Source organism: Argopecten irradians, chromosome 6, assembly GCF_041381155.1.
Source record: "Argopecten irradians isolate NY chromosome 6, Ai_NY, whole genome shotgun sequence".
NCBI lineage: Eukaryota > Metazoa > Mollusca > Bivalvia > Pectinida > Pectinidae > Argopecten > Argopecten irradians.
Genome location: NC_091139.1, coordinates 29030098 through 29050888, shown reverse-complemented (window position 1 = coordinate 29050888; position 20791 = coordinate 29030098). Strand labels below are relative to the sequence as shown.

General features: G+C 37.4%; 1 protein-coding gene across 1 annotated transcript; it reads left to right on the top strand.

The window, feature by feature from the left end:
- The first annotated feature begins 13710 nt into the window (after positions 1 to 13710).
- LOC138325558 (growth arrest and DNA damage-inducible protein GADD45 alpha-like) lies at positions 13711 to 18342 on the top strand. Its single transcript, XM_069271306.1, has 6 exons — positions 13711 to 13870; positions 14908 to 15012; positions 15382 to 15502; positions 17014 to 17124; positions 17387 to 17534; positions 17852 to 18342. Exons 1-5 carry the CDS (start codon positions 13824 to 13826, stop codon positions 17489 to 17491), a joined length of 489 nt encoding a protein of 162 aa, XP_069127407.1. The 5' UTR covers positions 13711 to 13823; the 3' UTR covers positions 17492 to 17534; positions 17852 to 18342.
- The last annotated feature ends 2449 nt before the right edge of the window (positions 18343 to 20791 follow it).

Genomic DNA, 20791 nt, shown 5'->3' with positions numbered 1-20791 from the left:
CAGTCTCCCAAAACACTCACACAACACAAACATACTACAGTCTCCCAAAACACTCACACAACACAAAATACTGCAGTCTCCCAAAACACTCTCACACAACACAAACATACTGCAGTCTCCCAAAACACTCACACAACCCAACATACTGCAGTCTACCAAAACACATCACACAACACAAACATACTGTAGTCTCCCAAAACACTCACACAACACAAACATACTGCAGTCTCCCAAAACACTCACACAACACAAACATACTGCAGTCTACCAAAACACACACACACACACAAACATACTGCAGTCTCCCAAAACACTCACACAACACGACATACTGAGTCTCCCAAAACACTCACACAACACAACATACTGAGTCTCCCAAAACACCACACAACACAAACATACTGCAGTCTCCCAAAACACTCACACAACACAAACATACTGCAGTCTCCCAAAACACTCACACAACACACAAACATACTGCAGTCTCTCCCAAACACTCACACAACACAAACATACTGTAGTCTCCCAAAACACTCACACAACACAAACATACTGCAGTCTCCCAAAACACTCACACAACACAAACATACTGCAGTCTCCCAAAACACTCACACAACAACAAACATAATGTATCTCCCAAAACACCCACAAACAACAGTCTCAAAAACACTCACACAACACATACATACTGAGTCTCCCAAAACACTCACACAACACAAACATACTGCAGTCTCCCAAAACACTCACACAACACAAGCATACTACAGTCTCCCAAAACACTCACACAACACAAGCATACTGCAGTCTCCCAAAACACTCACACAACACAAACATACTGTAGTCTCCCAAAACACTCACACAACACAGCATACTACAGTCTCCCAAAACACTCACACAACACGAGCATACTACAGTCTCCCAAAACACTCACAAAACACGAGCATACTACAGTCTCCCAAAACACTCACACAACACGAGCATACTACAGTCTCCCAAAACACTCACACAACACGAGCATACTGCAGTCTCCCAAAACACTCACACAACACGAGCATACTACAGTCTCCCAAAACACTCACACAACACGAGCATACTGTAGTCTCCAAAACACTCACACAACACAAGCATACTGCAGTCTCCCAAAACACTCACAAACACAAGCATACTGCAGTCTCCCAAAACACTCACAAACACGAGCATACTACAGTCTCCAAAACACTCCACAACACAAACATACTGCAGTCTCCCAAAACACTCACACAACACGAGCATACTGTAGTCTCCCAAAAACTCTCACACAAACACGAGCATACTGCTGTCTCCCAAACACTCACACAACACGAGCATACTGTAGTCTCCAAAAACACACACCAACACAAACATACTGCAGTCTACCAAAACACTCACACAATACAAACATACTGCAGTCTCCCAAACACTCACACAACACGAGCATACTGTAGTAAAACTGTCAGTCCCAAACCACACAAAACACGAGCATACTGTAGTCTCCAAAAACACTCACACAACACGAGCATACTTTAGTCTCCAAAAACACTCACACAACACGAGCATACTGCAGTCTCCCAAAACACTCACGAAACACATTCCTTACATGGAAGGCCGTCCTTTAATGACATTAGCTGTTAATAGGGCGTTGAACCTGAGCCTGAACCAACTGTTCATCCTTGCTAGAGAAGTTACCTATTACTTGTTGTAAAGCAGGTATTGGAATATGCCGAGGCCGACACAGAAGGAAGTTGATCAAGGTTAGTAAACACAATATTTAGTCACATCCACCCACGGCCAAGTAGTTTATAACTCCGTGCGTATGGAATGTCTTTTCTCCAAGAATAATTTTAATGTTTTGAGGCACACGTGGAACAACACGTTAGAAGTGTACAAACATCTGTAGGCAGTACAGGGTGATCAAAAATAAATAGGAAATGTCTTTTAATCTGTGATTGACGGTCTGTTTTGGTATCATTCAGAATGATTGGTTGTGGCACACAAAGTCAGTAACGCTGACACCCACGCAGTCTTACAAGGACGAAAAAGCTATGAGAGTCACCTGCTGGAGTGTTGATGGCCAAAACAACATCGTCCATCATCGTGACGGTGGGAGAGTCTAAGGAGGGGGTATCTCCATTTGCCCACTTTTTATAATCTGATAATAAGTAGAATATTCTGACAAGGTTTATAGTTTATTTCTGAGAAATTACCCTGGATTTATCTGTATTTTACCTGTGAATTTCACTTACTTATTCCATAAGGGTATCATTTATGCATTACATGTACATGTATGAAAATTATATTACATGAAAAAAAATCTATTGTTTTTTTTATATTCTTTTTGTGATTTCAGTTATGTTCTTGATATTTTTATATATTTATTGAACACATCTAATGTAAAATCAGCATTTATTACTAACTTCAAATTTTCAAAAGCCCTTTCTATCTTTTTGAAAAACATATATATGTATATACATACATACAACTACATTAAACTTCATGTACATATACATAGAAAGGGCCAACGGGGGTCATGATGATCCACTTAGACAGGAGTTGTACCAGTGATATCAGGCAGCGATATATACTTTTAACCAACGCATTTTCACGTGCGATTAATTTTTGCGTATTTCATCAATGATCAGAAACCGCGAAAATCAATATGCGCGAAAGTCCATTGGACACAGACACATTTAACAGAACATCGCGAAATGAACTCGACGTGGAAAGGTCGTAGAGCATGGAAGTGCGAAATTCATCTGATATACAGTGAACTGAAACCTTTAAACCCTTGTTATAAGCATATATTCAAGCATTATTGATGAATATTAAAAGTTTGAACATCAACTATTCCGATATATCTATTCGGCGAACTATCAAAGAACTACTCTATACGCATGCAACATTTTTCTGACAAATTATCAAATTGTATTAGATCTCAATAATTTGCAGCATTAAAAAGCTTTTGAGTTATAACTAATTCCATTTTAAACGCTGTCTTTTCGAATCAAAGCCATTGTATCATTGTATTAAAAACACGAGCTTTTCTTGCTAAAGATTTACAGGGAAACACAGTCTTTCATTTTATTGTTTTCGTGAGACATCGGTACAAGGTATGATTGTTTTCGTGAGACATCGGTACAAGGTAGGAATGTTTTCGTGAGACATCGGTACAAGGTAGGATTGTTTTCGTAAGACATCAGTTTTAGGAAGGATTCAGTAATTATATAATTTTTCGGTGAATTGTTGGTGAGAAGCAGGAAATAGAGTAGAGGCGGTGTTATTAGTTTGACTAGCGGCTCAGACATACTTGTGTATTCCTGGGATACTTCTCATCAGCCGGAAGTCTACGAAATTATCGGCTTTATCAGTATATCCACGACTTGTTAGAAAAAAAAAAGATTTAAGAAAGAATATCTACTCAAAAAGACACGAACTTCCGTGCTGACGGTGGTAAAACCAGAGCGATTTCCGCACGAAATAAAACAGGTTTGTGGAAGACTAGAAAATGGCCTTGATCTAGTAGTTATCAACACAAAGCCAGCCAAACAAGAAGGTTTGAGTAAATGAGGTTGTTGGTAAGTATTAACCACAATCAATAAATACAGAAATGAATATGTTTTGTCTTTTGTGAGGAAAAAAACGTGTCTCCTATTTAGCATTTGAAAGTGAAAAACTAATAAATATATAATTGCACAGCACAACATAATCATGATCGATGATTGGAAACTAGATGGTTTCGAATTCAATAATAATGTACTTCACAAACATCAATACCATCTACAACGATTAATGAATAATGCAAAACCATTTGACCTTTGATATGGAGTTCAAGGTCAGAGAAGCAGCGCATTGCACGTTATTGCGTTTTTTAATCCTGATTTATCTGAACGAATGTGAAGTTATTGCTCGGACACAACTGATCAGAAGGGCCATCAGAGCAAGCTGTACACGCCGACGAAACAGAACAAAACAATACAGATATGATAAGTTTAAATGCTTCCATTTGTCCATAGTTACCATCAGGTCCGAATCCGTTTAATATATCCACATTTATAAATTCTGCCTCAGACAGAAAATGTAATGTTATGCACCACCACATGAAATGCAAACAAGATAAAAATAAAATGAGAAGAATTCTGTTTAATTGCTCGTTACAGTAACTCCGACTTGCGTATAATTTTAATCAACTGTTCTTGAATGTCATAATTGCCCTTCTAATTTGTCATCTGATATTTAGGCACGACTTCAATTAAATACAGTAGAAATGTTTAATTTATTTTAACGACAAGCGAAGATTTATGTTATTGCTAAACTCTACGTGAACTAGCCTTAACAATGGTGCCACAGGTAATACAGTCAATTGTCAAGTTATCTCTTGCATTTTATTAATTATAAGTCTATATGAAATCCTGAAAGAACATTTAATATTATCTTGAAAATAATCCATAGCAATATGTTTTGATTAGTTCCACAATTTTGCAGATGTACGGATGATCGGGTAGGGTTTCTAGAGCTGTCTTCATGAAATCATTGTACGACACTAAAATACACATACCTTGAAGGTGAGGCATATTGGTATTGTAATATGCATTGTTGTTTAAAACGCATGTTACCCTTTGTTCAAAATACTTGGGTGTGGTGATTGCATGTGTGTTTTGGGAGCCCGTGGTATCAGTTCATATCTTTCTGCGATGACAACGACCAACACTGCCGGTGAAAATCTAACCCCGACGAAACGTAAGCTGATGGAAATCCAAGTCGTAAATAGTGTAATTTCAATCATATAGCATCGTTCTCAGTTGCTAGCGACAATAATATGCCAATAGTATGAAAATTGACCAATGCCTTCCTTGCAGAAAGTATCGCCCAAGTTGCGCACTCTCAAGGAAATACAACTTTGATGCACTCCCACGAAGACAGTGAAAAAAAAGTAAAAGGTGATTGTTCAATAATGAATTTTATTACATAAATTTTAGTGTTTGATCGATTACATTAGGATGCACATTTCATCTGTCAAATATGACTGTGCAAGCTAATGCAGCTGATCACTTCGACATATCCCAAATCCATTTCAATCACCGCCAGGTCATGCCCACAAAATTCCATAGCCAGTTTAGATTGATTATTAATGAAGATATGTGGAAGGCTCTGTGTTCTGTCCCCGGATCGAAGCACACCATAGTAATAGTAGCGCTGAGAAAGTGGGACGACTGGTTTGTTATTGTCGGCATAGTGTGTGTTATTCGATGTCTTTATAAATGTAATGCTTCAGTGAGATAACACTATAATAAACGACAAGAGTCACACTATCACAAGGAATCAACACGAATAGACAGGCTCCCAAAATATAGCAGCAGTCACACACGCAACATATTGCATTGAGGGGATGACTAGCCTGGCACTGGTTGTTAATAGGACTAACCTGATAATAGAGGTTTTATATGCAGAAAACATAGGTATATATATAATGTAGTCAAATGTTCATTTATCCAAAACACCAAACTCGGACTTAGGTTTTGTGGAATGGAAAGTGCAAACCCTAAATGGGATAAACGTCTGAGAAAACTTGGAATAATCTTTTACGCAGAGCAATATCGGACTTGCAAAGGGTAACCATGGGTAAGTATTTTTGATATTGTAAAGAAAGCAAAATTGTTCTTAAGCTCTGGTTTTGGGACTAAAATCTAATGGGGAAAAAATATTCTGAAACGAAAGCTAGGAGAACTCGAATTACATTTCGGTATACGGGTAAGAGGAACTCTGGTGATATTATACTGATCAGTAATGATAAAAAAAACCCTTGATAGATCATCAAGTAATTAGAACCTATATATAACATCTCAAATTTTAAGCTATTTGGGGGTTTATTGTATACTGGTATATCTATGAACACAATGAGGTCTGTCGGTCTAAATCCGGATTTCCTAAGATAGGATATTCAGGTCAGCACAAAAGCTATTGTCATTATTGTCAAATCGGTTCCGACCACTTTCTTCTGCTTTGACGTCATTCGGGGCCGACAACTGTGTATCAACAACTTCCGGTCTATCGCGCGCAAGTATTAGTGGCGGCAGCAAGTAACTTTACCGGGGGAAAACTGCCGAATGGATATTCTAAACCACAAAGAGACAATTGGATTTCCAGACTAAATTTCAGTAATCATGTACCTTCTTCTCGCAACTGTCTTTCCCAAAGAGGTCTGAGAATTTGTTACTGTATAAATTTCGGTACAGTATAACCTTCGTAAAATATCGTTTACGGAAAGTGCCGAAGGTTTCCGATTGAACGTCGTTTTATCACATAGCAGTTAATTAAATAATTGTTCACAAAAAGAAAAAAAATCTGCATAACATAATTATAGAGATTTTCTTATCTCTGGTTTTCATGGTGAATTTCATGTATCCATCTGCTCTTCGTTTTAGTCTTTGTTTATTTTTTGTGATGGTAGGATAACCTACAGACTACACTACATGGTAAAGGCGGCTTCATCAAAGCGACATGACTAAGCGACATCTTGTTTGAGAATATGTGTATTGCTTTATTCACCTTATTGCTTTGTCATAACGATAGATAAATTAAGCCACCTTTTCTTTGAATGTTTAAATGTACAAAGGTTACAGACAATCCGAGCTAGAAGGCAGACATAAGCTTCGGGGTTTCTTTTTAACTCTTATCTTCTCAAGCAAAAAGCCTTCACTTTGATGATCTGTGAATTAGTTATATACGCATGTACTGTATACATAATGATGTGTGATGTTGTAACAACTAGAGTAGAAGGCGTCGATATTTCTTTGTGTGTGCATATACATGGGGGCATATTACATTAAACTAAGATTTACAGAAACCACTACATGATACTAACGGATGATTAATCACCACATCATTAGAAATACATTTGGCTTTCTTTCGGCAATAAGCCAGCTTCGTGTGTTGCAATTTTTTTTAATTTTAGATTCATCGTAGGATACATTGGTGGTCTTCATTAATAGATATCGTAAAGTACATTTTTTGATTAGATAAGAGAAGTTTAATATTTGGAGTTTTATGTTTTGATCAAGTTCATGTACAACCATCAGCGAAATAATGTCATTCGTGTACGTCATTGCATGCATATGTACCCAGTTCTTGGACTCATGAAACTTTAGTCTTTAGGAACATAAGTACAGTATATATTGTATTGTTAAAGTACAAATTCACGCTTGGTCGGAAGGAAGTATCTAAACATCTGTGTATTACTTTACCTGTAATATGATCAGGGGCGTTGTCACCAGGTAAAATTGTTGTGACCCACTTCATAGATAGTAAATAAATATTACAACGAATTTCTGACGGGTAGCTAAGAGCTGTGACGTCAACGCGTGATTATCGATTCTAAAATTAGACACAACTCCTCGCGACTTCCTACTGTTAAAATTTTCTTTGTGAAATCGAATGTTGTGTTGATTACAAGTAATCAAAAGACCGGCGTGAACCTATCCGCTAGGTGTCCTCATTGTACATGGTAAATATTAACTATATAGATTGGCCAATAGGTAAATATGACAGTGTTTTAGCAGTTTAACACTGCCGAATGACGTCAAAGCATGTATGTTAATTCTAAAAATACCACAAACTTATTACACAATTAAACTTAGAATAAGGTGATAGTTGTTCCGTCTAAAGTCTTCTCAGTTTTCACACAAGGTATCACAGTTTTTAAAGCTCTTAACTATTTAAAACAAATATAGTTCATATGCGTGAATATAAAACACTCTAACTAATTAAGAGACACGAACGACGAAGGAATATTAGTTTATCATGGGTCAATGCGTGCTGGGCTTCGAACTCACGACCTGTAGCTCTAGCGCTTCGCAAACATTCTTACGGCTTATACGATTAATGCGTACATGTATATCATCTATAGGATTAATTCGATTTCCTGATATAAGCACTTTTTGTCATAGTAGTACCGAGTGCATGCGATATTGTTTGATCAAATTAATTATCAATTAAATAGGTTACATCTATGAGCAGACCTTCTTTAATTGGAGGTTTACCCCAATAACTCTGCAGTATCATGGTATGAATCAGAGTGGCCATACGCCTTACCGTTTATGTAAAGGTATAGAAGACTAGTAACAACTGATAGACATACAATTTACAATCACGCATGCCATCCGGGTTTTTTTTAAGTTTGAACCATCTTTGTATTTTTGCAATTATTTCAACCGATTTGAAACCTTGGTTTGGATCGTAGCCTAAAATAACGTAATATTGTGCGATTTTCTCAAATAATCAAATTTTTTACATAACGGAATACACACCAAGATAAATATTTGTATGTATGTATATTATATAGTTTGTATATATATATATATGCATACTTTGCATTCCTTCAGGAAGTGCCGTTAAGCTATAATATACACGTGTTGAAATATTCTGCAAAAACTCAATGAGACTGTCGCCTTTGTACTTGTTGTAAGTGTATATAGATAAAACAAATTAATTCAATAAATTTAAGTATTAATTCTAGACGATACCTATCTACGACACAATATTAATTATCATATATCGCTTTTCATAAAACCGCTCATCAATTAAAAATGATTAGATCAGAAAATCTCCGATGAAACGACTACACAATAATGAATTATTGTACGCGAGTTTAATAGGCCATACCGGTACGAGCAGCTTGATGAGCCAACAACCTGTCAATCATTATGTAGATTACTACCGTAAAGTGACACACACTCATACCTACAGTTAGTACGTACTATATACACAAAGCACCTAAATGTCTATTTACACAAGCAACTTTTTACTTATATATCATACGTATTGTCTTAATTTATTGGTTATTTATTCATGGGAAATGTTAATGTCATATACTTCTGTTTAGATCCACCTTCTTTAATGACTGTTTCCTAGCCGAAATTCATTGTAATTAGTAAGCCTGCAATACACAATTAACTCCGAAAGTCATTAGGCTATTACATTAGCTGAGTGTAATCAGCGCGCTACCTGTGTAAGCCAGGTACGATATATACTCACCTGTAGGGCCTGGTACGACATTATCATACCTGGCAGGTAAAGTTACACCCTGACACATCAGCATCACCAAGGTCCTGATACCACCCTGTTCATGAAGCATCGCTATTTCCGGCTGTTACATTATCAAATGCCATAACGAGTGTGACATCATCATGCAAGTGTATATTACATAAAATACATCAAATAATATCAAAGTATCAAAGCAGTTTCATATGCGATCATGTTTTGTTTGTATTTATACTCCGTAGGCGATTTTCAGCATTATTTACTTGTTTGTTGCAATAACTATTGCGGAAACTCTTTGGCTGAATACTGGCAACAACCTCAGTGGCATTCTTTTGTGAATCACGTGCATGTCGTAATATGAAATTATAAAATGCATAATCCCCCAACTGTTTAACATGCTCCTTAAAATTGAGTATAAATATTATTTCTTTATTGAAAAAAGGACGATCACTCATACATATCGCGGCGATGTTGTGTATCAATGAAATCATTATGAATCATTCCTGCATCATGTTTGAGCAGTTTATCATATTTCTTTTCCTGCAATACACATGTACATTTGTATGTATTTCGAAGCTACAAAGGAGCAAATGAGAACTAAATCGATCGTGAGTTACACTTCCTTGTTGGATATGTACATATATGTGTGGGTGCACATGTAAAGGGTATTCCCATTATCAAAGATTCTGAAACAGGATATAAAATTAGGTCACAGATATAATGCATCGCGTTCTTATCAAGCAACAAGGCTTAACTCCGGTTGCTCTGACGTCACCACACGAGCGACCGTACCGCGCTTGAATTTCACTGAAAACGTAAGCTTTCTACGATTTGTTTCGAAGGGAAAAGTGATATTGTAAATACAGTAACCGAGACTGTGTGGTTATAACATTGACCGATATATTCAAGCCATTCAAGAGAAATGATAGTCAGTTTTCTGCATTTTATGACAGTCGTGATATCTGAACAAGAGCACGAATGACCACTTCCGGTTTAGTCTCCGTATGTTTGACGTCACTAAAAGATATGCATCATATTGCCTGATCATCAAACACTTAACAAACCCCGACAAGTGTTTTCATCTCAGAACTGCATACACAAGTCAGAGAACTTTTCTTTTGCAAGAAATTGATTAATGTGAGGCATGCCTGATTTTATGATAAAACAATGACGTGTTCCACGAAATCTCCACTCTTTACATTTGTAAAGGTTTAAATATTTCTTTGAGACATTTGAATCTTGTTAATATATGATAAAATATATACCAGAGAAAGTGATTCATCAATGACTCACTGATAAATGAAAGCAAGTTAGCTATTGAACAATTGGAAGCAGACTTCCCAAACGTTCTAAAAGCTATAATTTGTTTCAATGAGTAGATCGTGATAGTTTACCGCGTATTTGTTGGCTTGAAATACACATACGTCACCACCAACACGTGCGTTACTCCAATTTATAGTATTACACGTGTAATTATCCCAGAGTTCCTACCGAGACCTCTAGTAATGGTTTCATTTGTACTTTCACTATTCATTCTGTTACATAACGACCGGGCATTGTACGTCATAATCTATCCCAGCACGCGCAAATCTCGGGCAGAAAAGGTTCACGCGAGTTCATTTTCGTCAAATGTTTCTGTAACAAACAGCACAAAAATATTGGGAAAACCCAGCAACGTTCCTCCAGCACGCAGAAACTGGCTACAGTAATATTATCGTGGAGTCGTGGGCACCGGGTGAACCCCGGTCAATATTGACCCAATGGTTGTTTACGTATATCGATAACGAAATGGACAGTGAGGTTGTGACCTGATTTACACCCAGCAGTCAACACAGATGTGCTTTATCGCACTGCATATGTATATTGTACACCGCACGGCATAGCACTGCACAGTAGCACCTGGCATTGGAAAATATTATTCACCTTGACATTCGGTGGTTCCCGTGAAATACAGTCATAAGATGTATGTAAACTGCGGGATGAGAGTGCCACAGTTTGGGGTTAATAGGCCAGCTTCTGTATCATATGGCTTACTCATCTATCGATAGGGCGCTCTGACTAATCGTCCCGCGACTCTGAGAGATATGTCACTGTACACTCTTCAAGACACTTTCTGATATTGGAAAAATGTTGCAATTGGAAAACCTTGTTCCTTCTTTTCGAAATCCGCTGCTATTGCAAGCCATACTCCAATTTGAAGCGCTACTGTCATTGAAAGCACTTTCCCTATTGGAAATCTTGCCCGTATTGTAAGCACTCGTTCCGTCATATTAAAACACATTCTTTTGGAAGTTCTGTTCTTATCGAAAGCCCCGTCCCTATTTAAACCGTTATCATATTGGGAGCCATTGTTCACATTAAAACCAAGTTTTTGTGGAAGTATGTTTCTTTTTTTAGTTTTGTTCTTTTATTTAAGAATCCATGTTCCTATTGAAAACCTCCTAAAATATGTTATTTTTGACCTTACATCCATGTCGCACCAAAGCCGACTAAGGCCGAATGTTAGGTAACGCATCCTATTGACAGCCATCAGATGCCACCGGGCAGCTCAGATCGGACAAGCAGACAGATTCGTCAAAAGACTGATAAACGATGGCTTGAGAGGTACAATCGTTCGAATTCAGTTAAGTCTGACCATTTATATTGCTACAAACTGTCAAGACACTGTGTGAAGGCGTGTTTGCGCATCCAATACAGTAATCGTAAAAATATGTAAATCGGAAAAATACCGGATGACCCCTTTATTTTTATTTTGATTGATTTATTTGGGTATTCCATAGTTTTGATTTTACTTGGGTGTTCCATAGGTTTGGTTTTTACTTGGGTGTTTCTCGGGATTAATGACCCTCGCGGTAACTAATCCTGTCACGAATCCATTAACACCGAGAGTAGATTGACCATTTTGCAACAAGGAGCGACAAACATCTAGGCCTAATTATAGTGCAGACCTGAAAAACACGGCATTCCAAAAGAAGGGTTAGTGATGATATCAATGAAAGCTGTTTTGAACTTTCCCTGTAAAGTATATTTATTACATACGATAAACTCCATGTTGAACAAGTCTACCAATCTGTTATTGTGTATTAAAAAATGGTACCGGAATTCACTGCCAGGGGCAAAATTTCACTAAAATATTTCAACTATGTTGCATGTTATAGAAAAACAAATTATTGCGCCAAGTGAAAATGGAATACACTCGTACAAGTGAGATTCCAGGTTGTAGCAGCCTATGGATTTTCAAACACGCCCGGAATGTCAGGCAGTGTTGTAGACATTATCAACAAACATTCTTTTGGTAGACATTGCTAACGTACCTATGCGCAAGTATATCGATTGGTAGTAAATAAATTCACACCTGGTCTGTCTCTCACCTGAGCTGAGGTCATCATGGAATTAGGCTTAGACTTATATACCTTTGTTGACTTTTGGTATTATCGTGAGCTTAAATACAAATGTCTGACCGACTCCAATCAGCCATGGCAAATGTTCTTATCGAACATAATTCTTCATCACTGAGTACATATGCATGCATTACATAGTGCAGTTTTCAAAAATGAATATTTAACTCCCTTGCTTTGTATAGTGAAATAATAGCTCATAAGTGCATGCGTCAGGTTATGATAATTGCTTTTGAGCAACTCATGTAGACGCATTTTGTATTGCTTTTGCTAAAAGACAGATTTGATAAAGTTATGTTCAACTAACCATTGACATCTATAGTAAGTTTAGAATATTTTTCAAAAAATACGATATTTGAAAGAGTTATTTTGCTTCATTTGCTTCAAAGCCTTGACTGTACCGAACATTGCTCGGCGGACAAGTTCTCTCCTCGAAATTAAATTACTATCATGTAATAGTTCTTCTATCATAATTCCCAGTAGACGTTCTCTCTAGCCTAGACATCACTGAGACAGACAGGTATAAGTGACACCAGGAAATGACATTTACCTCCTGACGTTATGATGATGGCCCCCATTGCACCGCGACAACGTAACACCAGAGCATCGTCTGCATACGCTGCACACCCTAGTGTTCATTGACGGGCGAGGAACATTGCTAACTGATGAGGTGGGAATGCAATGGATACGTTTGAATAAAAGTGTCAAAGTTTTTTTTAATGTATTTTTTTTACACCGAAGATTGAGCTCCACTGTAAGAACTACTTATCTTTTAGTTGAAAACATTTGATTCTTATGGATATTATAAACAGGGTCGCACATTTTTTGATGACTTTTTTTTTGTTTCTTTACACTGAAAAACTAATCAGTAAATCAAAAAGTATATATCAAAAGTATTATATGTAATAAAACATGGTTGATTTTTGGAAAAAGGAAACGCATTGTGACCTTGCAAAAACACATGAAATCTATCAGTCTATCGTTGTAGATAAATGGATGTTAAATCTGTAGCTAAATTAAATAATTATGTTGTTATGCAATCCATGATTGTGGTTAAAGAACCTCTCCTGTCGTATATTGATTGATTAACTTGATTAACTTACATTCACCCACAATCCGAACACTAGGTTTTATTGCCTTACCTACCCCTGTTTACCACGCATATTGAATAGATGCTGGATTCGTAGCAACCAGTTACTAAGGAAGCAACTTCCGCGACAGCCAACCAATCACAGCGAGGCTTACGGAGATGACCTCCGAAGCCCCGCCTCCAGTTGAACAAAGAACGTAGTAGCAACGTGACAGATAAAGACAGGCGAGGTGCTCGGGAGTATCCGATTCTTACGTGGATTTCTAACTGCACGAACACAAACCATGACTCTCCCCGAAGGCACGGAAGCCTCAGCTGCAATTTGCACCAAGTAAGTAAAATTCTGACTTATTTCATCTTATCCCTAGACCTAGCTTTCATAAGACAGCTACGTATATAAATATATACACATGTGGCCTACTTTACGTCTGGGCTCGTCTGGGACAAAGAAACTGGTACACAAAGATAGACATTATAAAGCTGTATTAAGTTAAAAGGGAAAATCTGTGAACAATTTCTCTCTAGGCCTTTGCAAAATCTGTTCAATTGCTTGCATTTGTGCAAAAGAGGCCAACAGCTGTTTTGCAACAGTTGGGACTGAAACTTGCCAAGTATGGACAGAAAAAATAATTCCGCCAAACTAAGACTTCAGTTGCAGGTTTTAATTAAATGTTGTGATCAAAATGCAAAACAGAATAATGCCGTAGCTATGTTTCTTATACCGTTAATGTTGCATCAGCACGCCAAATTTTATTCTAGAAATGTCCGAGCCACAAGTCGAGCGAGGTCACGCGCTCTGACTTGCGTCATTCTATTGTTTGCAGTGCTCCAGTTTGCAAAATTCAGAAAAATGTCACAGATCTACTTTTGTTCAAAAAGACCCAAAGGGATTATTTGCAAGACATTTTAATATTCTATTTTATAACTTCTCTGCTTCTCTTTGCTTCTTTGTTTCTGCTGTGCTGGAAACAGCTGATCCTATGAACTCTCTGATTTGCATAATACGATGTGAATATTTAGTAGTTCGGCGTGACGTCAGTACGCAATTTAAGCTTTCCATTTATAGAATAAAACAAGTTGTTGACGTGTTCTATGAGCGTAGCAGATGAGGGGGATAAATATCATGCACTAGGTGTTTATTAGTGTGGTAGAGATTGTATTATTCATTGGCAGTTATACAGAGGGAGAATCTTTCCTGACATACGTCCAGGGATATCCAAAGGTGTATCCCAGCAAACGGGGATCTCCCGGTGACTCACAGCTACCGTCTGTTTAACTGTGTTTATCTTAGTGATTTGACCTGGCATACCTGAGCAAGTCCACTCGGCGGTCTCATTCACCTGGTGCAAATTGATATTTGTTTTGCAGAAAACCGATGAATTTCGGCACGATCGTGACAGAATTCCTGATGCGTGCTTCTGAGGAAGATAGGATCACGTTTGGAGTGTATGGATGTGCAAAGTTGATGGAAGCGTAAGTGTGTAATTATGTTTAATTTTACACCTGTCAATAAATAATGAAGTGTCAGATTACCGGAGTTATCGATCATGCTATCTATGCTTTATATCTCCATTAATTTTGTATGAATTTAAATGAATTAACCTTCATGGGAATTCATTATTTCGCATTATATATATATACATATTTTGCTTTATTATAAGAACATTGAATAAATCACGAAGCTTTGATAAGGAAACTGAAAGACTATGTTGTATAAAGAATAGTTGTTCTCATAAAATAAGTTGTATTGGATTTTTTTCGGTTTTAGCGCCCTTTTGATGTTGATTAGTGCAATTGATTACATCTAACAAAATAATAATTGCAAGGCATTTCTAATGACAGAAATCCCGGATCCGTGGACCTGTGCGTCCTGGCTAAGGCTGTTCCAGCGGACGTTTCTGTGGACATTCAAAACACCCTAATGGAGGCTCATTGTGTGGAACATAGTGTCCGTGTCTTAAAGGTCAGTATGCTGTTCATTCTAGTTACCACAGTTACAGATATGTTGAACAATTACGTATTTTTTGTAATTGAATGACATTCTCCTAACCGACTTCTATCGCCTGTTGATTTTGGTGTTTCTGAGGGGCCAAATGACTTGCAATAAGAGTTGCTTGGAATTTTATTATGTTTTTTTTTTTAAATTTCAAAATAGTATATTTTTAAGATTCAATATCTTGTTGGATCATGAATTAAGGAATATATTTACAAGGAGTTTACTTGTTGGCGGATGGAGTCTGTTGCTCGGCGTCTTTATTTGAATTATGTTCTTATGAAATGGTTCAAAGAATTGTTAAATGGAGAAGATATCCACTATTGTATGGTGACACGACACGAACATACTACAGTCTCCCAAAGCTCATATGCAACACATGGCATATCAAAATACACTTGATACTTTTATATAAACAACATTTCTTCATGATTTCTTTCGTTCCTGAATTTGTTAATGGAACCGTAAATCTCTTGAGAGACAAAACCTTATTTGTCATAAGCACATATCGTTGTAAATAAGCTTTCTTTCAGATCCATGTATGTGCCGACATTTGATGTTATATAAAAATGAGCATAATAATTTATATGGCGGGATTGTCCTCTATCGTCCAGTAATATTTTAGTAGCATGTACTATCGTTGTGGCTGTGTTATTCCATTCTCTTTCCGATCAACAAAGTTTTATCTAAATCCAAAACTTTTTTTACAATTACTATTCAATCACGATGCATAGGCAATATTTGCCAGTAGCGACCATGATACGTCAAGTGGAGGATAAATATCTAAATCGTGTGTATGTGCGTGGGAGAGATTGGTGTAAACAGATGCTCCACTAGTCGATGTGGACAGGCGATTTACGTACGTCGCGACGATTTACGTACGTCGCGACAGCGGCCACGGGTATTGTTCTCCCTATAATATAAGTCTCCGCTGTACTCAAACTGTAAACAAGATTACACGCAATTGACACTTTATCGCAGCAACTTTTTCACCTTTTTATATTAATTAGCACGTTTTTCGTGATGTATTGCGTGAACAAGGTCCAGTTAAAGTTCATAGCGACACTAGGTAGATTATCGAACTCCCGAATGCAGTAAAGTAACTGAAAAAGTTATCACAGAAAGTGCATTTGTATCTGAACCTTGCCTGTTTTCTCTCCACCATGATTAGTACGCAATGACTAAAATGTTGGAACCTTTCTGTCCGTAACCAAACTTGACTTTGCATTCATTTGTAATGAGTTACATTATGAATATTCTCATTTGGTATGGTCGTTAATAATATGAACGCATTTAGTGCAGCAATGAATGGACGCTTAAAGAATCAAAACTAGCGTATCTGTAGCGTATCTGTAGTGTATTTGCAAATCGGATAGTAATCGTCCTAATATGTTTAAGGGGTATTAAGTAATATTTACTGCAGACTGTCCAACCATCTTATCGCGCAAAGTTATAGTAAATGTTGTCTCTTCCTGCTATAGGTTGACAGTTCTGAAAAACTTGAGAAGATTCTTTCGCTGCATTACAAGAAAAATAAGGAAGGATCCGTCCCACATCGCTCGCCTGCGGAATACACATGCATTCTAATACAGGTATACATTTATAAAATATTTTATCATTTCTTTTTGAAGTATTACACAAATATGATAAGTAGTAGGATATAAATGGGTTCTTAATGACTTAAAGTTATCGATATATGCCCGGTATATACCCGATTTCGGTCTAAATCAAGCAAACGTGATTCTTGACCTCCTAAATCCATTATCTTAATTAACCTGTACATAATTAAAATTGCACAATACTCATTAAAAAGTAGTGGTACCTTATCATATATCTGTCTGTATTGTATTTAAGCATGCGAAGAAGGAGATGCCGGTGGACGAGATGTTGCTAGCTTGTTGCGACGAGATGATGTCGGATGGCGTCCTAATGAACCATCCTCTACAATTACCGATCTGAAAGTATCATACCATATGTCACCTACGCCCTATAACCTACCAAGGTAAAAAGGACTAAATACACATACAATACATGAACAAAGACCTTATCTTACATGGTATTGGTACTAGTCAGTGATGTGATACTTCGGCATCACCAGTTACACAATTTACACAGCATTTGTCTTCTGTCTAGAATTTCGTTCTTCTTCGCAAGTTCAATGCAATATGAAGCTTAGTTTTAGGATATTTATTTATTACACAGACAATGTTTTAGGATGCATTAACTATATTTGATACTTCATTCCTTTGTTAATCCACATCTAGTCAGTGGAATTATCTAGATGTCAGTTTTTGACGTGTAACATTTTTGTTGTTTCAGGATCCGACGCTGGAGACTGAAGTTTGGTCTCCATGGTGTTTCTTCAAGCTGGTCCGTACGAAAGGACAAGGTTTGGGTTCACATCAATCCAGGCCAAAGGTCAACGCATTTGCTACTAAGGTCACTAGTCGCGCACCCCGACTGGACACCTGACCAGCTGGTGACCACTGTCCGACTGTAACGGAGAAGCCGGGACTCTGGGGTCACCCATCTGTTGTAGTAGTACTGTTGGCTCTGCCTTGTAACGGAACAGCAGACACATAAGGCCTGTCGAGTACAACACGGTCCATTGAACGTGCAACATACCGGCAGTCGACGTCTATTATGCAGACGGCCACACGTACCCATCGATCTTTACCAACATGGACGCTGGTCAGTGGTCTTATATTGTACAAGCAATCTTAATATCATTTCCATCAGCTAAGAAGTTTATTCTTACATTATCATTGCTGTCATTATTGGATATTGAATAAAATCAGGAATATTCGTTTTCAACTTTGTTTTTGTTTGATGTAAGAGTAGTTATATTTTAAGCAAGGGCAGGTTATAAATATAAACCATTAAAGGACCGTTCGCTGTATAAATCCATATCAAATCCAGTAATGTCAAACTTTTAAATTAGAATGGATTTTACATAAAACAAGAGAACAAAATCATTAAATCTTAGTGATAACAACCAAGGTTAGTTTTCATTTTCATTTTCCTACCTACGATTAAGAGACCACTACTTTTTTACGGAAAGGGCTTTAAAATGAGTTCAATTCCTTATTGATACACATACAAAGGGAATTTATCGGCCCATGAATGGTAAATATTATCATTCTGATAATGCAGGATGAAAATATCGATAAAAATGCAATAAAGCTGCACATTAACATCTCATTCATTGACAGCTGAACGGTTGAATAGCAACTGAGAATCCAAACCAATTTTCGTTATAGGGTTTGATAACTATTGCTGCATTAGGTATGCAATGTTATTAAAACACGAAAAGCAAAATACGAAAATCAAAAGAATTTTCACCGACCTTAATGTTATCCCATGTTCTCTGTAAGAGGAAGCGTCTCATGTCCGAAATCCACCATTGAAACGGTAGTATGATGAGATCCGCTACTGGATCTAAACAATAGTAAATTGAGTTGTTGTATAAGAAAATTTCAGCACATCTTTATTATTGCAGCTCTAGTTCATCTGTTAACCATCCGAAATATGTACAATTTTAGAAAATTTAAAACTTTGTCATTTTGGCCTATCTTGGATATTTTTTTTTCTGTGATGAACAATTAAATTTAGCTTGGAATTTTGAGCAAATTCAATATAAACTAAAATTATGAAGGTACGTAAGTTACGTCTTTATCAGAAGGAGAGAAGGACACAGTTTGTTCAAAGATGCGGTCTATGATTTCTAGATGAAAAAGGAAAAACTATTGAGGAAAAGGTTCACATTTACATAAGGTATACAACAGCAGCGCTGATACATAGTGCTAGTATCAAACTAAGTGGTACTAGGATGCAGTCGATATTTGGAATTCAACATCTAAACATTTAATCACCAAATAACAAGTTTGAAAATGTGACAGATTTTGGGCGGAGGGAGGTCAGAAAGGACACAAATCCTATGTATTACAGTGATTTGGTCCTGGTTGTTTGCTGACGACCTCAGTGTATTGCTGGTGAAGTAGGGCTTGGTGTTTAGGGTGTGTCCTGCTGTGACTCTGTAGTCGACTGGCTATCCCTATACCTATCGATGGTGTTAATTATGTCGTACTTTGAGGTCTATGTGTAAAGTCGTACTTTGATACCAAAGATAGAATAGGATGTGAGGTGTTAGTAGATTTCTCGTAGGAGTGACCTCTAAGGCTGTATATCGCACTGTGTTGTTCACCTGAATTGTGTCCTGCTGTAAGTCTATTTCCAACACTATCGGGATCACTCGTGCTGCTTCTATTTTAAAATTCTGCCACTTTCTTGTTTGGTTTTATTTGTGAATAATAAACGTCAATGCATGTTTAGACAAACAATAAGCGACATTTTGTCACTATGTAACCGCCAATGGAAAATGACAAGCACTGGAAATATATGTTACAATCAGAGACTAATTGTGGAAATGGCATCGAAAAACATGACAAGCACTTCAAAAGATATGTAACAATCTAAGACTTTTTGTGCAACTGGAACGAAAAAAATGACAAGCACTGAAAATATATATTACAATTAAAGTGTATTTGAAAATAGTTTACAAAAATACATCTGAGAGAAGATCCCTGTAATAATGCCCCTCGGCTCCAGCAATGCCCCCGTTCAACCAGATGCCAAACAGCAGACAGGTTGTCGCAGAGACATTAAACCTAACCGCAGCATTACTAAGGCAAAAGAAAATCACAAGTCATGTCAGAGCGGGTAAAGTGTATATACTCATCTCAATAACTTTACCTATTTTCCGGCTATTAAGTTTCACACGGAAGATGTTAGGAGAAAGAGTACCGCTCGCTTAACAACCGGGCCAGCTCGGGCCTGTCGCGTGGCGGAGGACATTCTCGGAACTGGAGTCTTTGTTCGGGAGGCGACAATGTGCCACCTTGCGTTCTAACCTTCGAAAACGGGGTCAGTATTATATGAGCACACCGGTACTGGTGACATATGCTGTAACAAAGAAGTGTATATCAACACAAAGACATTCCGGAGATTCGTGTAACAAGACAAGTCTTTAACGGCCAGTGAAACGTGGCCATCATGATGCCGCTGCAACACTGTCGCGCACATTTCTCATTTCGTTTGTTGGTTTAGACACACTTTAATGATTTATCAGCACTATTAAAGCTTGTCAGGCTGATGTGGGAAATTAATTTTTAGTTATAAAAATAGCAAAGCATAGGATGTCATTATCTGGCAAACGTCGCAGAGCGAAACGCCATTGGCAAAACATGACCGTTTGGACTG

What these genes read in the sequence shown, in the direction of transcription:
- LOC138325558 (XM_069271306.1), top strand. Translation starts at nt 13,824, where the DNA reads ATGACTCTCCCCGAAGGCACGGAAGCCTCAGCTGCAATTTGCACCAA. An exon ending in TCAGCTGCAATTTGCACCAA is followed by an intron (nt 13,871 to 14,907) that starts GTAAGTAAAATT and finishes TTTGTTTTGCAG; the next exon opens with AAAACCGATGAATTTCGGCA. An exon ending in TGTGCAAAGTTGATGGAAGC is followed by an intron (nt 15,013 to 15,381) that starts GTAAGTGTGTAA and finishes TTCTAATGACAG; the next exon opens with AAATCCCGGATCCGTGGACC.